This window comes from Crotalus tigris, unplaced genomic scaffold (genome assembly GCF_016545835.1).
Source record: "Crotalus tigris isolate CLP2741 ecotype Arizona unplaced genomic scaffold, ASM1654583v1 scf7180000024340.7048381, whole genome shotgun sequence".
NCBI lineage: Eukaryota > Metazoa > Chordata > Lepidosauria > Squamata > Viperidae > Crotalus > Crotalus tigris.
Genome location: NW_024100510.1, coordinates 5469117 through 5485481, shown reverse-complemented (window position 1 = coordinate 5485481; position 16365 = coordinate 5469117). Strand labels below are relative to the sequence as shown.

Genomic DNA, 16365 nt, shown 5'->3' with positions numbered 1-16365 from the left:
AATAAATTTCTAACTTAAAGTATTACAGAACCCCCAGAGGGCACAATAGACTTGCCTGTGGGAGTCTGAAGGAAGCTCATGTTAGCCAAATGCACAATCTGTGTATAATAAAATGTAAGGAAGTCTCAACTATAATTTCAGCAAGCACCGAGGCATTTTTTCAACCTCTAGGTCTGGCAATATTTTCCCCAATATACAAGAACCATAAAAATATTAAATGTTGCCCTCCCAGCAACAGGATATTGTTTAATGTTATTTGATCTCTTGGTTTTTCTAATGATTGTATTACATTTTCTTTCAAAGTGCACATTTCTATTTTTTTATAGCTCTTTAATATCAGAAGAGTCTTGACTCTTCATAAAAAGGGCAGGAATCATCATGCTGTGGATAACCTTCAAATAATAATTGTATATGCATTATTTGAGTCCAGCAAGTTTAGGCCAACATTTAAAATCCTGCACTTATCCTGTTAAAAAGAAAAGTAGGACAGGTTTTTTAAAACTAAATATGAAGCTCGAGTTGGAATTTATATATTACTATTAAAGCTTGGATAATATTAACTTTCGGAAAAATGCAAAAATGCAAAAGTCAAAAGTCTCTACAGACATTCTCTTCCAATTAAATATTGGGGCAAGGAATACGAAAACAATTAAAATACATGAATATAACAGTTCATAGGTCAATATCAGTAATAACAATAATGCCAGCAATGAGAAACCTGAATGAATCTAGTGGACTTCATTTTTCAGAAAGGTTTTCTACAATCTTTATCACATAATTGCTTTAATCCTAGATATGTGAAATAACTTGTAGAGTGTTAAATAAAGTACATCTCAACAACTGAGATTTCTAAACCGATGCTATTTATATATCATAAATACAATATATATTGTGTTATATGTCTCATGATTATGTTTCTTGATTGGCTAATAATTCAAAAGGTTGCAATGAAATTTTTAATAACAAATATAACTAAACCAAGTTTTGAACATATGTTTAGAAACAGTCTTTATTAATGCAAACTGCTTCCTAAAACTGAGCAGTCTATGGCAACAATAGCTGTGGAATGTGTGTGTCTGTGTGTGCACGCTGCAATCTGTACATTGATGTGTTGCTTAACTATAAAATTGTTGTGAAGTAGAGAGGGACAGAATATCTACATCTGCAACATCACTTCCTTTTGCCACAAGACATGTCAAAATTGGAGATAACCAAAAGTGTCATGTCTTGGAGAAACATCATCATTCTAAGGATCTACGAGTTTGGCAAACTACGAGTTTGGCAAACTACCTATCAGTCATCCCACAAAGTCTCTCTTATTTTTTGTTCTCTGATGATTGCCATGCATGTCTATCTAGTTTTTTTTTTTTTTTTTTTTTACACAAATGTATGGAAATTGTTTTCGGTTCCCATTTTAGCTTCCTGGGATTTCATAGTGGTCTTCCATTCAAGTTCTTACAGCCATCTCAGGATCCAGTGTTTTCATCTGAAAATGTTTTTTTTTTTTTTTTTGCTGTTACAATGTAGAGTATATCCTTTCATGCAATGCCACAAGATGCAAAGCTTAGGTTGTGACAGTGCCTTACTCGACATCTGTTCCACAAAGTTCTGCAAGTACTCACTAGGACAAGTCTATTTAGCTTTTCAAGAACAGCGAAGATTGACCAGGTGTTGCCTTCTATATTTCAATATTAAACTTATGTTGATCTTCAGCTTTGGAAAATGATCTTAAACAAATTGAACTAACCTGTTTGCAAAGGCTAAATATATGCAGAGCTAAACTACTTTCAGACAAACATGTTAATGTGCATTGACCAGTTCATCAGAGCAGTTTCATGGAGCATTCAGACATTATCTTTCAGTCATCAGCCCATGTTCTACATCAATTTCACCCTTTGTTTCCCCTTAATGGAGATAACCCATTTAGTTTATGTAGTGAATCAACTGAACTCCATTTTTTATTTTTAAATTCATACTGAAATGAATGCATTTTCTGAATAAATGCTTTGGGAGAAATTAAAGTATGTAAGAAAAAAATGATAACTTCATAATTTTACAAATTATTATTTTAATAAATAATGATTTAAATAAAAATATTATTTAATTTAATAAAAGAGTGACATTTTTTCTAGGCTATGCAGAACCCTAAAAACAGTTCAGGCACTTTAATGATCAGCAAAGAGATACTGAAAATACCGTATATGCCGGCGTACAAGGCGACCCGGCGTATAAGACGACCCCCGTCTTTATCGCCGAGCCGCATTCCTAGAACGTCGTCTTATACGCCAGAAACTACCAGTATTTCCGGCGTATAAGATGACTCGGCGTATAAGACGACCCCCATCTTTGGTGCCGATTTCAGCGCTCGCGGAAGTCGCCTTATACGCCGGCATATACGGTATGTTCCAATGGATCTTCAGATTGTTTACCTCTACTATACTCTCTGTATCATCTGAAATGTTTGGATTCAAGAAACCATCCCATATTTAGGAAAAATCATCATCTAGTCTCCGAATAAATGATACTCTTCATGCCCACATTTATTCACGATAAGGTCTTTAAAGAAGTAGTACATAATTTCTAAGAATTGTTTTTGCTTTATAAGTACTCCTAGTAACAAATATGAAATAAGTATGCTACAGAATCCATGCTTTCTTCATTAGTTCATATGACTCCGAGCCTTTGAAGTATGAACATTTCATTATCTACAATCCTCTGCCTTGAAAGAGTTGCTTGTATTGCCACCACATTAATGTTTAATGAAAGTTTAGATATCTAATTTTGGTCCTATCATGATATATGAAATATATGGAATTTTTAAAAGTGTCATTATTTTAAGATACAATAAAAAGTTATAATAGATATGTAGCCTTTTTTTATTTTTAAGGCCAGATGGCCTTACTTAAGCCACAAAATATACATTCCATTTCTCCAGGGATGGTTTAGCTGAATAATGTTGGCTTGTTGCCCTCTGGAAGAGTCATTGATTAAATGCATCCCATCACGTTTTCTTAGCTATGTTGCTATTCTGTTCAGATATATCACTGCAGTTTTAAAAGCCCAACCTGATTCCTAGCCTTAAAAAAAAATGAAAAAGATTGACTTGCCCAATAAAACGTAATAGAAGAGCCTTCAGTGTTGACATTATATCTATGACAAATGCCACTATCTATTTATCCTCAAATTATCTCTGGAAGTGTTTATGTACTATGAAACATTCTGCATGAGCTAGACAGGAAGCTATAAAATATTTTATGAGAACGGCACATGGCTGATGGCAGAGTTTTAATGCAAACGTGGTCCCTTCTAAATCTGAAGCCTGCCAGAAAGGAATTCTTTCCACAGTAATCTTGCTTTGACCAAAGGCCCCCCCAAATCTAGAAAGACTTCTTTCAACGGACAGCCTCCTGAGAGTGTGAAGGAACATCAAATTTGGCTGCTGCATATGGAAAAGAAAAACTAGCTCTTTTGTGGTGTACAGAGGAAAGTAAGAAATTATTCTTCAAACAATTAAAGGAACTTTTGGTTCAAAAACTAAGAATCTCAATCCAAACCCTTAAACTTGAAAGGCAACTTCTAACACATGAGACAGACTTGTTTTCCATGGACTTTCCCTCTTAATCTACATGCAATGAATGGAATCTTGAGTCTCCCCTAAACAGGTTACGATATACTTCTGTAAATAATTGTTCTTACCTCACACCCTCTTGTGTTACTGAGATATGGTTGAACAGAGAATTGTCCTTTTAAGGATTCACCTATTCAGATTACTGATGAAGTTTGGGGAAAGATGAAGCTGTTTGAGAAGATCATCTGCTGGTGGTGCCACCACCACCACCTGTAGCATATGAATAGAGGTCTCCCTGCCTTAGAGAAAGGGGTAGTATGGGGAACTCTGTGTTCCAGTTCACCACTGGAGACTTTCTCTTTAAATATGGGATTCTGGTATTTAGTTTGGTCTCTGTAATTTTGTCCTGAAGTTGCTTTTAATTTTGTAATTGTGTTTTAATGGTGGATTGTATTTATATCTGTTTGTTTATTTTGAATCCTTCTTTCAGTATGTTCTTTCTGGAGAGAAAAATCAAAATCTAGATATTTAGGTAAATATAAATAATATAAGAATATTAAAAATTAAGGAGGCACAGAAAAAATATGAGGCAAGAATAAAAGGAATATGAAAATATAGGAACTATACTATATTCAGTCATTCTGGGAATAAATACAGACTGATCCAAGAAAATGAGACAAAATGTAGCTTGTTTTCCTTACAATTTTTTCATTTTGGCTTATAATTCTTGCTTTTTGGAGAAGAGAAAGGTTATTATATGGGTTTATTGAACAAACTAGATTTTATAAATAATTGCCTGTCAGACTGTTCAAGACAGACAAATATACAGCAGACCAACAAAAACATGATCTGTCATATTTCTAAGAGAAATATATGTTGATTTTTCATTCTCTGGGGTTGTAAGTGTACCAAGTAAGAAATAAATGCCAGTGCTTTTTCTGCTTATGCATTTTTTTAAAACAAAGATACATCTAGAGAAAGAATTTTTATTTCAGTATTCTTGGCCTAAAATGTTTTCTTTTTGCATATATGCCTGCAGATCGAAACCAAATACAATAAATGCTGGTGTCCTTTAAAAAGTCTGGATGTTTACAGCAAGCATATAATTTTCCATCATTATGGATGCCAAGAAAAATAAGAAATCATGATAAAAAGAAAAGTTTAATCATATATTTCAGCAAGCATAGACAGAACATCAGCAATGGGTTTTCTTCTTTACTGTATACACTATTTTTAGTTCTTTAACATCAGATCAATTCCAGAAAAATGACATGCAAAAATGTTTTCAAAGTATAATTATGCCACTATGAAAAGCATAATACTGAATATATCAGTTGCAATAATTCAGTAAAGTAACCACATCTAAACACTGACTTCTAAAGAGATCGATCTGTATAAGGCTGGTTATGGTGAATGTCCAGTATTTGGACTCTTGAAGTCCTTGGCTCTTACAACTAACTCTACAGCAGCAACACTTGGCAATGAGTTCATCCTGCAGGGTTTAATGTAAACATTACAGGAGATCCCATTCAAAAATGATGGCCACATTCAGACCTCATCATAGAATTGTGAAAGTTTTCCTAAAGTTTTAATAAAAAAATTAAAACGAACCACATGTAGTCTTGTGTAGACCTTGGACAGAAACAGAACACTGAAATTAGTTTGCAATTGAAAAGAATTCTTCATGGATTAGTAACGTAACTACTGAAGAAAAGCCAAGGCATTAGGTGCTTCAAGAAAAAGAAAGAAGGGGATGCTGTTGTGTCATTGCCTTCAAAAAAATTCAAATAAATGCATTCACAAAGCACTGAAAGCCTAGAAAAAGCATATAAGCCGATAATCTTGTTGTAGTGGCAAAATGCTGTTTCCACTTTTTCATTTCATAGAAAAAAATTAGGAATACAATTTGCTATCTACCATGCTTACCTTAACAGAAAAAAAGCTTCTCATATAATTATTGTGAGAAAGGCATTTGTATTGGGATAATACAAATATATATTTTTGGTGTAGAAATAGCCTTTCAATTAATATCCCAAAATACAAAGAATTATCCCTGCCTTCAGCTTTTTGCATGATTCACTAAATGATTATCTTTTTTTTCTGAGTGTAAAAGCCTCACCCATTTCTTGAACTGCACAGGATTGGATTTCTCCATTCTACAGTTCTGTCTCTGCAAAGTGACTGACTGAAAAGGAGGCAATCATACCTGGTGCACAGATGGGCCAGAAACGCTTACCTTTGTGTGGCATCACTTGTGGTGCAACTGTTCAGCACTCATAGGAGACTCTCATAGCATATAGTTTTGAAACTGCTACTTTACAAAAAATCCAGTTTGGAAGACCGGTATTGATATATCGTATTTTAGTTGAATTCTAATGTTATATAACCATATGTAAACTGATTGTTAAAACAACATTATATTCTGCTTCACAGTTCCTGGTCAGTCTATCAGTTTCAAAATTACACAAAATAGCAACTGGCTTTTTAGATTTTTAAAAATCAACATTTTTCTAATTATTTTCCTGAAAAGGGCAAACAAATAAGGCAATTAGCAATTTGATGTAAATACACCACAGCTTCTTTTAACTTTCTTTATAAAGGTGATGAGTTAAAATTAATAAAAAGGTTTGTTAATTTTAAGTTTGAAGTTTGTTCCTGAAGGCTAATACTGTAATAATTTTGAGGAGGAGGGTAAACGACAGAACTGTGCAATTTACCATAACATACCAAACATCCTGCCATTAATTAGCTAAATGTTACATTTAGAAATCAGGAGTAATGACTGAGGGGTAGGAAAAAAGAGACAGAAGCGGCCAGTTGATAGTCACAACAAACCAGTCCACTCACAAGTATGCTTGCAAATACCGAATTGGCTGGTGGGGGGAGGAGAACCCACCTTAAATATATAACATTGTCTTTCCTGTTGCTGCAGGCACATCCATATTAGCAAGCTAGAAAAGTCATCCCATTTCTGCGGTAGGCACTCTGTTAAAGAAAGAAAATCTGCAATGAATTATCACATCAAGTTAAACAAGGAAAAACAGGCAGAGAGCAGAGCAAGACTTTCTTCCTGTTTGTAGACTATTCTGGCTGCAATCTAATAGCAAACTTAATCTTAACATTTCTGGTGGGGAAGCATTAAGCAACCACTTTTTCTATTAAAAGCTCAGTGTGGTTAGAAGTGGTTAGTGATTCTATTTCAGGACATGTACAAAATTATGACATCCTATTTTGTTAATTGCCTAATACATAAGCAATTGGTGGTCAAAACTACTATTAGTTCAACATTCTCATTTTTTATAAATCTATCCTAAATCTCATCACCATTTAGAAAATTCACTTCTGCCTTACCTATAATAAATAAATGACTGCAATATTTTAAATTTCTCTCATGAGGATTTTACAGGCTAGGTTCATTACAATGTACTTCCAATCAACCTTTACTTCACTGCCATTAAGTCAGTTTTCTGACACTGCAGTATCAATGGGTTTGAAAAAGAGGTTCAAACAACTGAAGGCTGTGCTATGAGAAAGAAGTAAAAAAAAAAAAATCACTTTTTATTTTAGGTGGCTCCAGACACTAGGCTTTCCTGTCAGGGCTTTAAACATATTTTGGGACATTATAGACTCATTGTGGTGAATTATCCTAGTGAAATCAGTGTAATGTTTAGAACACATGTGTTTCATGCATAAACTGTCCTTTAAAGACCTACTATATGTCTTTAAAACTGCTGAATTCTGCCATCCGTCTCCAACTGAGTGCATTCTGGTAAATTTTGCAAATCTGCTGATTTCTTTTATATTCCTAGTATGGACGTCATCAGAAATCAAAATGTCACTTTTTTCTTTTTCTTCCTTTTGCATATATGTGAATGCAAGCATGCACATATAAATATACCAAGACTGATATGAATAATCAAAACTGGTAGATGTTAACATATTCTACTTTGACTTTCCAATTATAAGAACCTCTAAAGCAGCTTACAACAAATAATTCCAATCTAAACTGATTATCCAGAGTTAAATGAATCAGAATCAAATCAATCAAGAATCAAAGCAATCATTTACAGTACAAAGGTATATTTATGCTGAAGTATACAGTATATGTATGATATCATGTTGTAGAATAAGAAATCAAGCTAACTAGCGACATTTCACTCAATACCAAAACTGAAACTTCATCTAACCTCTAAAACTTTTTTTTTTAAAGCTGAATGAATTTGTAGGGGACAGAATTTCAGAACTGAACAAATCTTTAGTGACTACAACTAACTCCCTTGCCAAAGGAGGGACACCCAGAAGAAAAGGCTCTATGGCAGGCAGATTCAAATTGGAGTAGACAATCTTTAGATATTTTGATTTTAGGTTATTTCTGGCTTTGTATGTTAAAACCAGGATTTTCAGCTGAATTTTTAAATCTACTTTTAAAGACAGCTCAAGACTGGATGTTTTCAAAATAATGTTACTGAGTAGTTGAACTCTTTCAGGAAATGACAAAAGGGACTGGTGTATCAGCTGAAGTACAGCATTAGATACCATGGATACTACTACTACATCAATTATTAAAGACTAAATATACTTTAATCTTTACTGTGAATCACAAACTTAGAATCACTTTCATACATATAAATCTATGTATGAAAAAATGTAACCAATATGTAAAGTTACCCCTTGATGTCAAACATCTAATTCTCATTCAGTAGTACTTGGTAACTTGAGTCAAACCAGTGCCTACTCCAAGGAATATACACTGAATATTTTATTTATTTACAATCATTTATACCACCTAGTCCAAAAGAGTGTAGGCAAATAGAGTAAAAATACTATTATTAGGTTCCACAACATGTTGGCCTAACAACAAAATTTTGATCAAGGAGAATATTTGTAGTTCAGTGTTGAACTAAAGAGTACTTGGTGCTCTCTGAGCTTGGTTGTTTCCTTACAGACATTTCATTATGCTGTGCACTGATGATGTTCCTTAGTCTGGGTAATTATCCAACTTAATAACTACCTAAATTTATTTGTGTGGGACAAAGATCAGAAATAGAGAATGCTCTAATTTTATTCTCTCTCAATTTTAAAAAGACCTATTCTCATTCAATTGTAACAACTGCTATATCTATCATGTTCTGGATATTAATGATTAGAAGAATTGTTATCTCCTGCGTCTAAAGACACAATAATATTCTCTGTAGCAGTTCTATGCTATAGACCAAAGGATAATCAAAATTAAATGTGCCACAAGAAAGTTGGGAATCTGTTCTATTTTGAAGATACAATAGTTTCCACTATTACCATTATTTTACAATTTTAAAAGCCTTCACAGGTGAATCATGCAAAGTTTTCTAAAATTCCAGATGCTAAAAATCCATATCTCCATTAATTCTTCTCTCACAGACTCTTTTTTTAAAAAAATATATTTTATTGATTTTTTACAATAACAATCTTTAGTACTTAATAAACAGCGTGTTGTCTGGGTTCATATATTTAAAAACAATCAATAATAATAAATTTCTATAATTCCATACTCAATATGTTAGTTAATGATATATTTCTTTGATCTTCTCTTCTTCCAGTAGTATTCTTTTTTGTCAACATTAAGTGAATATAATTGTTAATATTTTTGATACATACAAGGTTGGATATAAACATTTTTCTTGTGTTTGTGCAAATAACAATAACATCCACATATACTGTAATATCTTTTTTAATTGGCATGTTTCAATTGTATTTGTAAAAGTCATCTTATTAAGTCACTACATGTCCTGTTTTCAAGATTCTTATTTAAGCTTAATTTCCCCTTAGTATCCAGACCATTCTTATCAGTCATAATTTTCTCAAAATTAATTACCTTTAAATATCCAAACTTTTTATTCACATACACCATCCCAATATTTCTACATCTCATATATTATAAAAAATATTATACTACTTATATATCTTATCCCTCTTACTGTAGGGCCCCTTTATATTCAAAATTTATCTATTCTTTTAACTATATTCAAAAAGTATTTAATCATATAATATTCCATCTAAGTCAAATCGAGTCTCTTAAATCTAACTCTAGCCTCCTTCTTTTGCCATGTAGCTTTCCGTGTCAGTATGTTCTGCTTGCCAGGGGATTCTTCTTGTATTTTTGTGAATATTGTTGGGAATAAGAAAGACAAGTTAAGTAGAATATGCGTTTTTTGTCTTCCAATTTCTAATGGTTCTCCTGGCAGCTCTATAATCCATTTTGTGAGATCTTCTTTCTTATACATAAATTTGTTTTGAAGTCCTGAAAGATGAAATATCTTTTCCGTTTTTATTGTTGTGGCAAAATCTTGCAGATTTTCTTTTGTTTGTGTTAAGCTGTGGTTCTCTGCATTTGTAGCTTCCCCATTTGGGTCACTTTCCTCTAGCTTATCTGATTTGTTTGTTCATTCTTTATTGTCTTTTTCTGAGAGTTTTTTAATTGTAAGTTTAGGTTGAAAATGTGCTTATTTATGTCATCAAAGTTGTTTTTAATTTCACCATGATTTGAAATAATTGTTATTTGAATTTGTCGCAGCATTATGTACATTTTCTCCTGGAAAGTATTTGCTTTGTCTTGAAGTATTGCTCCTGCAGATCCCTGATGTTCCAGGTTGGGGCCTTCAGAAGGGAATGTTAGATGTGGTTTCCTGTCACTTTTAGTTAGGTATGCAACATCCATTTTGTCTCCTCCCTCTAGATAGTCTTTCACTGGTACCATAGTCTCTGTAATTAGCTTTGTCAATCCAGCCAATCTTAAAATCCAAACAACTAAATCTTATATAGTTCTTATCTTTATATATGGTTTTTGTAATCCAATGCATTTCCAATTGTCAGAGCACCATTGAAAGCAGTATTTTGTAACAGTTCTTCTGTTCAGGGGTCTTAGTTATAAACCAGTCAAAATTGCAATCCAGAATGTTTATCCACCTAGCTTTCCAGTAAATTCCCCCCTAGAAGATTAGCTAAAAGTCAAAGTTTTTCTTTCTCTGCAAACAATTTTTGAGCTTAGAAATCATAGCTAAGTATTTATAATCCCAGAAGGTCAGCAGTTTTTAAAATAAACATAGTTTTCACTCTGTAGTAGATAGCCCAGGATATTTTCTTTCCTCTGTGCAGCTGTTTTTTATTTGGCTAAAAATCACTGAGGTTCAAAGGAACAAGTTTTTCTATATTTTTGGGCGTCTTGCCAATTTCTGAGTTAATGCTGCTGTAGTTTTATACTCTAATCCTCCACTAGATGTCAGGAGTTATTCATTTTCCAACTTTTAAGATAAAGGATTATTTTCTTAAAATTTCATCAATATTCTTTCAGATGTGAAATCTTAATAGTTTTCATAATTTTCAGATTTATCCAGACTGTAGTATTGTTAACTTCATTTCAATATATTTTTGTCCCCCATAAACATTAATTTGCCACTTCCATCTATGGAAGGGTGGGGGTGTAATCTCCCTTCTCACTTTTGGAGGATTTTTTGCTCCTTGCGGATCTTTTCCAGAAAATCAGTTACAAAATAGGAAACAGAAGATCAATATTCTCACGCAGTTCCAAGCAGCTGTTCAGAGTTGTTCTGGTTAGTGCTTTTGGACTTCGGCTGCCGATAGCTTGGGCTAGTCACTGGGGTGTGGCTAGCCTTTCTCCTGTCAGGCTGGAGGGCTTTCCCCAGATCAAATGGATCAATCGCAGTTGATCCATGATCAGCAGGGGGCCCTCCTTCATCATCTCTCCGGGGTGACTTTAGATGCATTTGTGTCTCCTGGCAGGGCAAAACCAGCTGTGGGGTATGGAGCTTCGCAATCCCTTGGCCATGTCGCTACAATGCAAGACCGGAAGTTCTTCTCTCACAGACTCTTAATCAGCAGCAAATACATCCATAAAACTAGGCTTTGAATTCTCAGATCTTCCAGGTATTGCTGAACTATATCTCCCAGCAGACTCAGACAGTAGGGCTGATAGTTAGTGATGCTGGGATTTGTAGTCCAGTGAATATATGAAGAGTTACACATTTCCCACACTTTGCTAGAATTTTTAATACTCACAAAATATTAATAAAAAACAGTTTTACAGATTGCAATGCAGAGCCACATCTACAGAGAGACTTCCTGAACCTGTTTCTGAAAACTATTTTCTAAATATAAAATGAAAACTTTTCAAATTTTGATATGACTTTTTTCCCCTGCTTTCGGGAGCCAATGAATGAATAACATTCCAAAGTTCAACCTTAGAGGTTTTAATGTACATTTATTTAGAAGAAATGTCCTACCTTTCTCTCTCTTACACATAGGCTTACATTGGAATGTGCTGCAAGATGAAGAATATTACTCTGAACTTAAAAAAATACTTTCAAAGAAAACATTAGGCAATGTCATAGGAATGAATATTTCAAAATGAAATATTCCAACTAAAGCCAGGCATGGACCATACAAACAAAAGTGCCATATATCCAAAGATGTGGGTATTACTTAAGTAACTAGAACTTATGCTTAGAATTTCAGGCAAAAAATAGAATTTCTCTTTCCTTCAAGACACTTTAACAGATTTTTAATACAACAAAAACCTTTAATACTCTAATTCAACACTAAGAGATTACTGTAAAAGTATATGAAGATATAATTTAACTATTTAAATAGTTTGAATAGTTGAATTTTTAATTAATTTGAGAAAGAGTTGTAGCGGCTACAGATACTGTAATTACGTTTGATTCATACAATGTAGGGGAAAATAAAATCTAGTTTTCTTTCTCTCCTGCTCTCTGACTTCAATATTAAACTGCATATTTCAGCCAAAACAGAAATAATTGTTTTTAGTCTATGCAGATAATCACTTCCTGAAGCAGACAAACATGGAAATGAACAGAGATAACAGAAACCACTTAAAGGAGAGGAGGAGGTAGGAAAGGAAGAAATGGTGCTGATGGCAAGCAGTATTTTTCCCTTCGAAGGGCTAGCTTGATATATTTTGCTGTCTGAATAGAGTAGCAAGTAACACTACAAAGCAAGTTCTATAATAACAAATGCAAACCAAGTTATTTTGTGATATGAAGCAGAACACAACCTATGCATCTCTCTCATCTTCAACAATAAAAACAAAACAATAACAAAGAGAATAGCTAATCATTGCAAACTTTCCATTACATTCATATTTACTGCCAGATATAATCACAACACTCTTTCTAATGACAAGTAATGAATTTTACTTTTTAAAATTCAATACATGCAGCTTTATGGGGCTATGATAGATGTAGGTATTTGTTTTCTTCATTTAATACATACATCAGCACTTTGGTGTGGATGACTATCCTTCAATATTGAAATGACACAATTACCAATGTAATTTTGCATATTTACATATTTACATATGCCTGTATGCATATGTGAAAGGTATAAAGCCAACATGCAATAAAACATAGGAACACCAGGTTCCACCATAGAACCTCTAGGAATGGCATCATCTGATCACAGTTCTACATTGGATCTCTGTATATGTCCTGTGTGATCAAAATGTTGAAGATGATCCTGAAAGGAATGTTCTAACAATGAGAGATTTCAGTTACTCTTACCTTAGGCAAGTATCTTCTGGAATTTGGGTTGAGACTGGTACCTTTAAACTTATTTAATAATGCATTTTACTTGGAATATGCAATGCGCTGGCCAAATGTGTAAGCAGGCCCATGTCCACTAACCTTAATGGCTTTAAAAGGGGATTGGATAAATTCATGAATAACAAATCTATCAACAACACTTATTTTTAAAATTCAGCATCTGAGTGACCACTTTCAAAACCAAAATAGTGAACTAAGATCAGCTTTGGTCTCATCCAGCAATTTTTATGTGTATGCAGATTACTTGAGTTGGCCATGCTGACTGGATAGTTTAATACACCTGAAAGGTACCAAGTTGTATGGTGTGCGTGTTTTTGTTTGTGTTTAACTAGTTTTTTACTCCCAAAAAATTAATTCCTGAACATGATTTGAAATGAAACATTACTACTCAGAGTCATTGTGCCACATGTAGTACATTATTACTGCAAATAAACACAAAGAAAATAACTGTTTTTCCAAAAATTATACAAATGTAAATGTCAGGATAATGTCAGGATTAAGAAGCAATCATTGTTGTGAACATACCAGAAATTCAGTCCATAACAATAACAATAAAAGGAATTGATTGCTTCTTTGTAATTAGTATATTTCTATATCTGTGTTCTGTACCAGACCTGATTTAAACAGCCTATGTTTTATACTTCTATATGATCCTGAAAAAGGATGCAACTGTTTTAATGAACAGAAAAGACGAGTAGTCTCTTGAAAGCTCCAAAGCACTACTTCTGTACCATGTTTAGAGTGTACAACCTTGTTGTTCCTCTACATTGATCTTCGTTCAAAACATCCCTAGAGCTAGCAGAGTCACTTAAGCACAGAAACAAACGAACATGTTAGGCAGAAAAGGCTTTCTCTCTCATTCCTACTGCATACCTTTACAATTTTCCTCCACTGAGATACCAGTTTGAAGATGGGAAAGAAAAATAAGATATATGAATGTATTTAAAGAGCCATAATCACAATCAGCCATTGTTGTTCTTCATAACCTCTGAACATCTAGGGGGCGACAATATATTGAATGGAAAAAACATTTCATGTGAATGAGAAAAGATGTAGCTGGTGACAGAAGTTCTGTACAATGGAAAGTTCTATTTTGGAGTAAAATAAAGATTTGTTTACAAGTCAACCTTATTCTGACACATAATTAAGACAGGGTTGGTCTATTTTTAGGACAAGAGCCTATTCAATAGCATACCAAACAGACCTGCTTTATTACAATTCTGAGATTGTTCAGGGAGTTGTTAAATTAGTGGCTTGAACTGCTTGCTCCCAAGAGTGATACAAAGATATGATGCCCAACTTCCTTGTGCTGTTGTTATCTTTAATGCAAATCCCAATCACTGGATTGAGGAATGTTGGTCCCGTAAGTGTTGTGTTTTCTACTCTTAGTGGCCATTAGCCTAAGAGAAAAATACTTATAAGCAAATCAAAGTAAATACAATCGCAAATGTTCAAACAGCAATAAGAAAAAAATGATGCTGAGGAAGCAGACTAAAAGTAACTAGGCAAAAGGAAATAAAATGCTATGAAACAGTACATGCACGCAGGAGAGAGAGAGAGAGAGAGAGAGAGAGAGAGAGAGAGAGAGAGAGAGAGAGAGAGAGAGAGAGAGAGAGGAGGCAAGTTTGAAAGCAAGCAGTTTGTAAAATGGAGAGTTTTCAGTCTACACATCTCAGTTCTAGAACTTCTAAATAAAATTCTTAGTATATAAGTTTTAAGTCAAAAATCATCTGTAAAATATAATCAGAACTTTTGATTAAAGTCACTTGCTGGATGCTTTTTGACAATGCAAATACACAACTTTTTTAAAAAATATATTTTATTAGATTTTATAAGGGTAAAGGGGAAGTAGGATCAATAGGGGTATGTCAAGGGATAACAAACAAAAAGGGTTAAACCAGGGGAAGGGATTCGTACAATAGTGGGGTTGTCCCCCACAATAAATAAACGCTTCAACAAGTAAACCTGTCTGGGTATACATATTCAATCATACTAATTAATATAAAATAGTGATACTTAATATAATATTACTAATATATTACTACTTAACTATAATAACTTTAACACATTAATATATTACTTATTAGTTATAATTACTTATTATTAGAATCACAAATAAAAAGAAAAAGAAAAAATTCATAGGAATAAATGTGAAATTTAAATACAAAATTTATATAATACTAAACAGATATAAAGATCAAATTAACTATAATCACATAACTAAAATTTGATAAATGGGTAAAAGTCCTCTAAGTAGATATCCATACTTAATAACTTATCAATTATTTCTAATCATCACTAGTAATAAAGATATTATTAATGTAACAAAATAGAACTTAGTTAGAAATCTATCATTTATAATTCAATTATAAAATTCCATTCAAATTTAAACTCAGTTCATCTTCTGACGTATTTCTCACCATTGATAAAACTTTTCCCAAGTTTTAAAATAAATTGAGTCTTCTTTCTCCTTCATTTCCAAAGTTAATCTGTCCATTTCTGCACAATCCAAAATTTTCGAGATTATATCCTGGTCAGATGGTAAATTTTCATTTTTCCAAAATTGGGCAAATACTATTCTTGCAGCAGTTAATATATGTAGTAATAAATAATCATTCTCTTTACCACAGCTAGCTCTTACTATTCCTAACAAAAACAATTCGGGTTTAACTTCTATCTGTACTTTCGTCATCTTTTCCAGCCATCTATGAATCTTAAGCCAATATTTCTTTGTGACAGGGCATATCCACCAGGCATGGTAATAAGTGCCTGAGTTTTGTTTACATTTCCAGCAAGTAGCAAATACACAACTTTTACAGATTAGAAACTAGTTTTACAGATCTGATTCTGTACCCATCCACTTTGTTATTCAAATTTACAACATTCAGTACAGTATATTAATTCATTAGAATAGCTTCTCTATGTGAAGCAAAATGGGAGCTTCAGAATCTAATACTCTTTATGTTGTGTAATAAATTTAGCTGCCTGGTCTCATGACTTTATATATCCTCACCAAAGATTCCTGTCATCAGATTTCATGCGATTCTTGCCTTTCTGAAGAAGAAAAATGAAATCATTCAGGACTTCTGTGCAAATCACCCACTCAAGTAGAGAGTGTCAATTACACTTGGTGGCTAAATATATAGGCCGCACGTGGCTGAATAGATGAAGCAGAACTGACAG

General features: G+C 33.3%; 1 protein-coding gene across 8 annotated transcripts in view; it reads right to left on the bottom strand.

Annotated features, from left to right (window-relative positions):
- The window catches only part of SUPT3H (SPT3 homolog, SAGA and STAGA complex component), a 304630-nt gene that overhangs the window by 25397 nt on the left and 262868 nt on the right, over positions 1-16365 (bottom strand). For 5 of the 8 annotated variants that reach the window (XM_039326206.1, XM_039326207.1, XM_039326204.1 and 2 more), the window contains one exon: positions 1359-6553. The exons of 1 other annotated variant lie outside the window; for it this stretch is intronic. In XM_039326206.1, the coding sequence (XP_039182140.1) occupies positions 6512-6553 (42 nt within the window). In that variant the 3' untranslated portion in view covers positions 1359-6511. Of the gene's footprint in view, positions 1-1337; positions 6554-16365 lie in introns of those variants that run through there. 2 more of the 8 variants (XM_039326202.1, XM_039326201.1) reach the window with 2 other exon arrangements.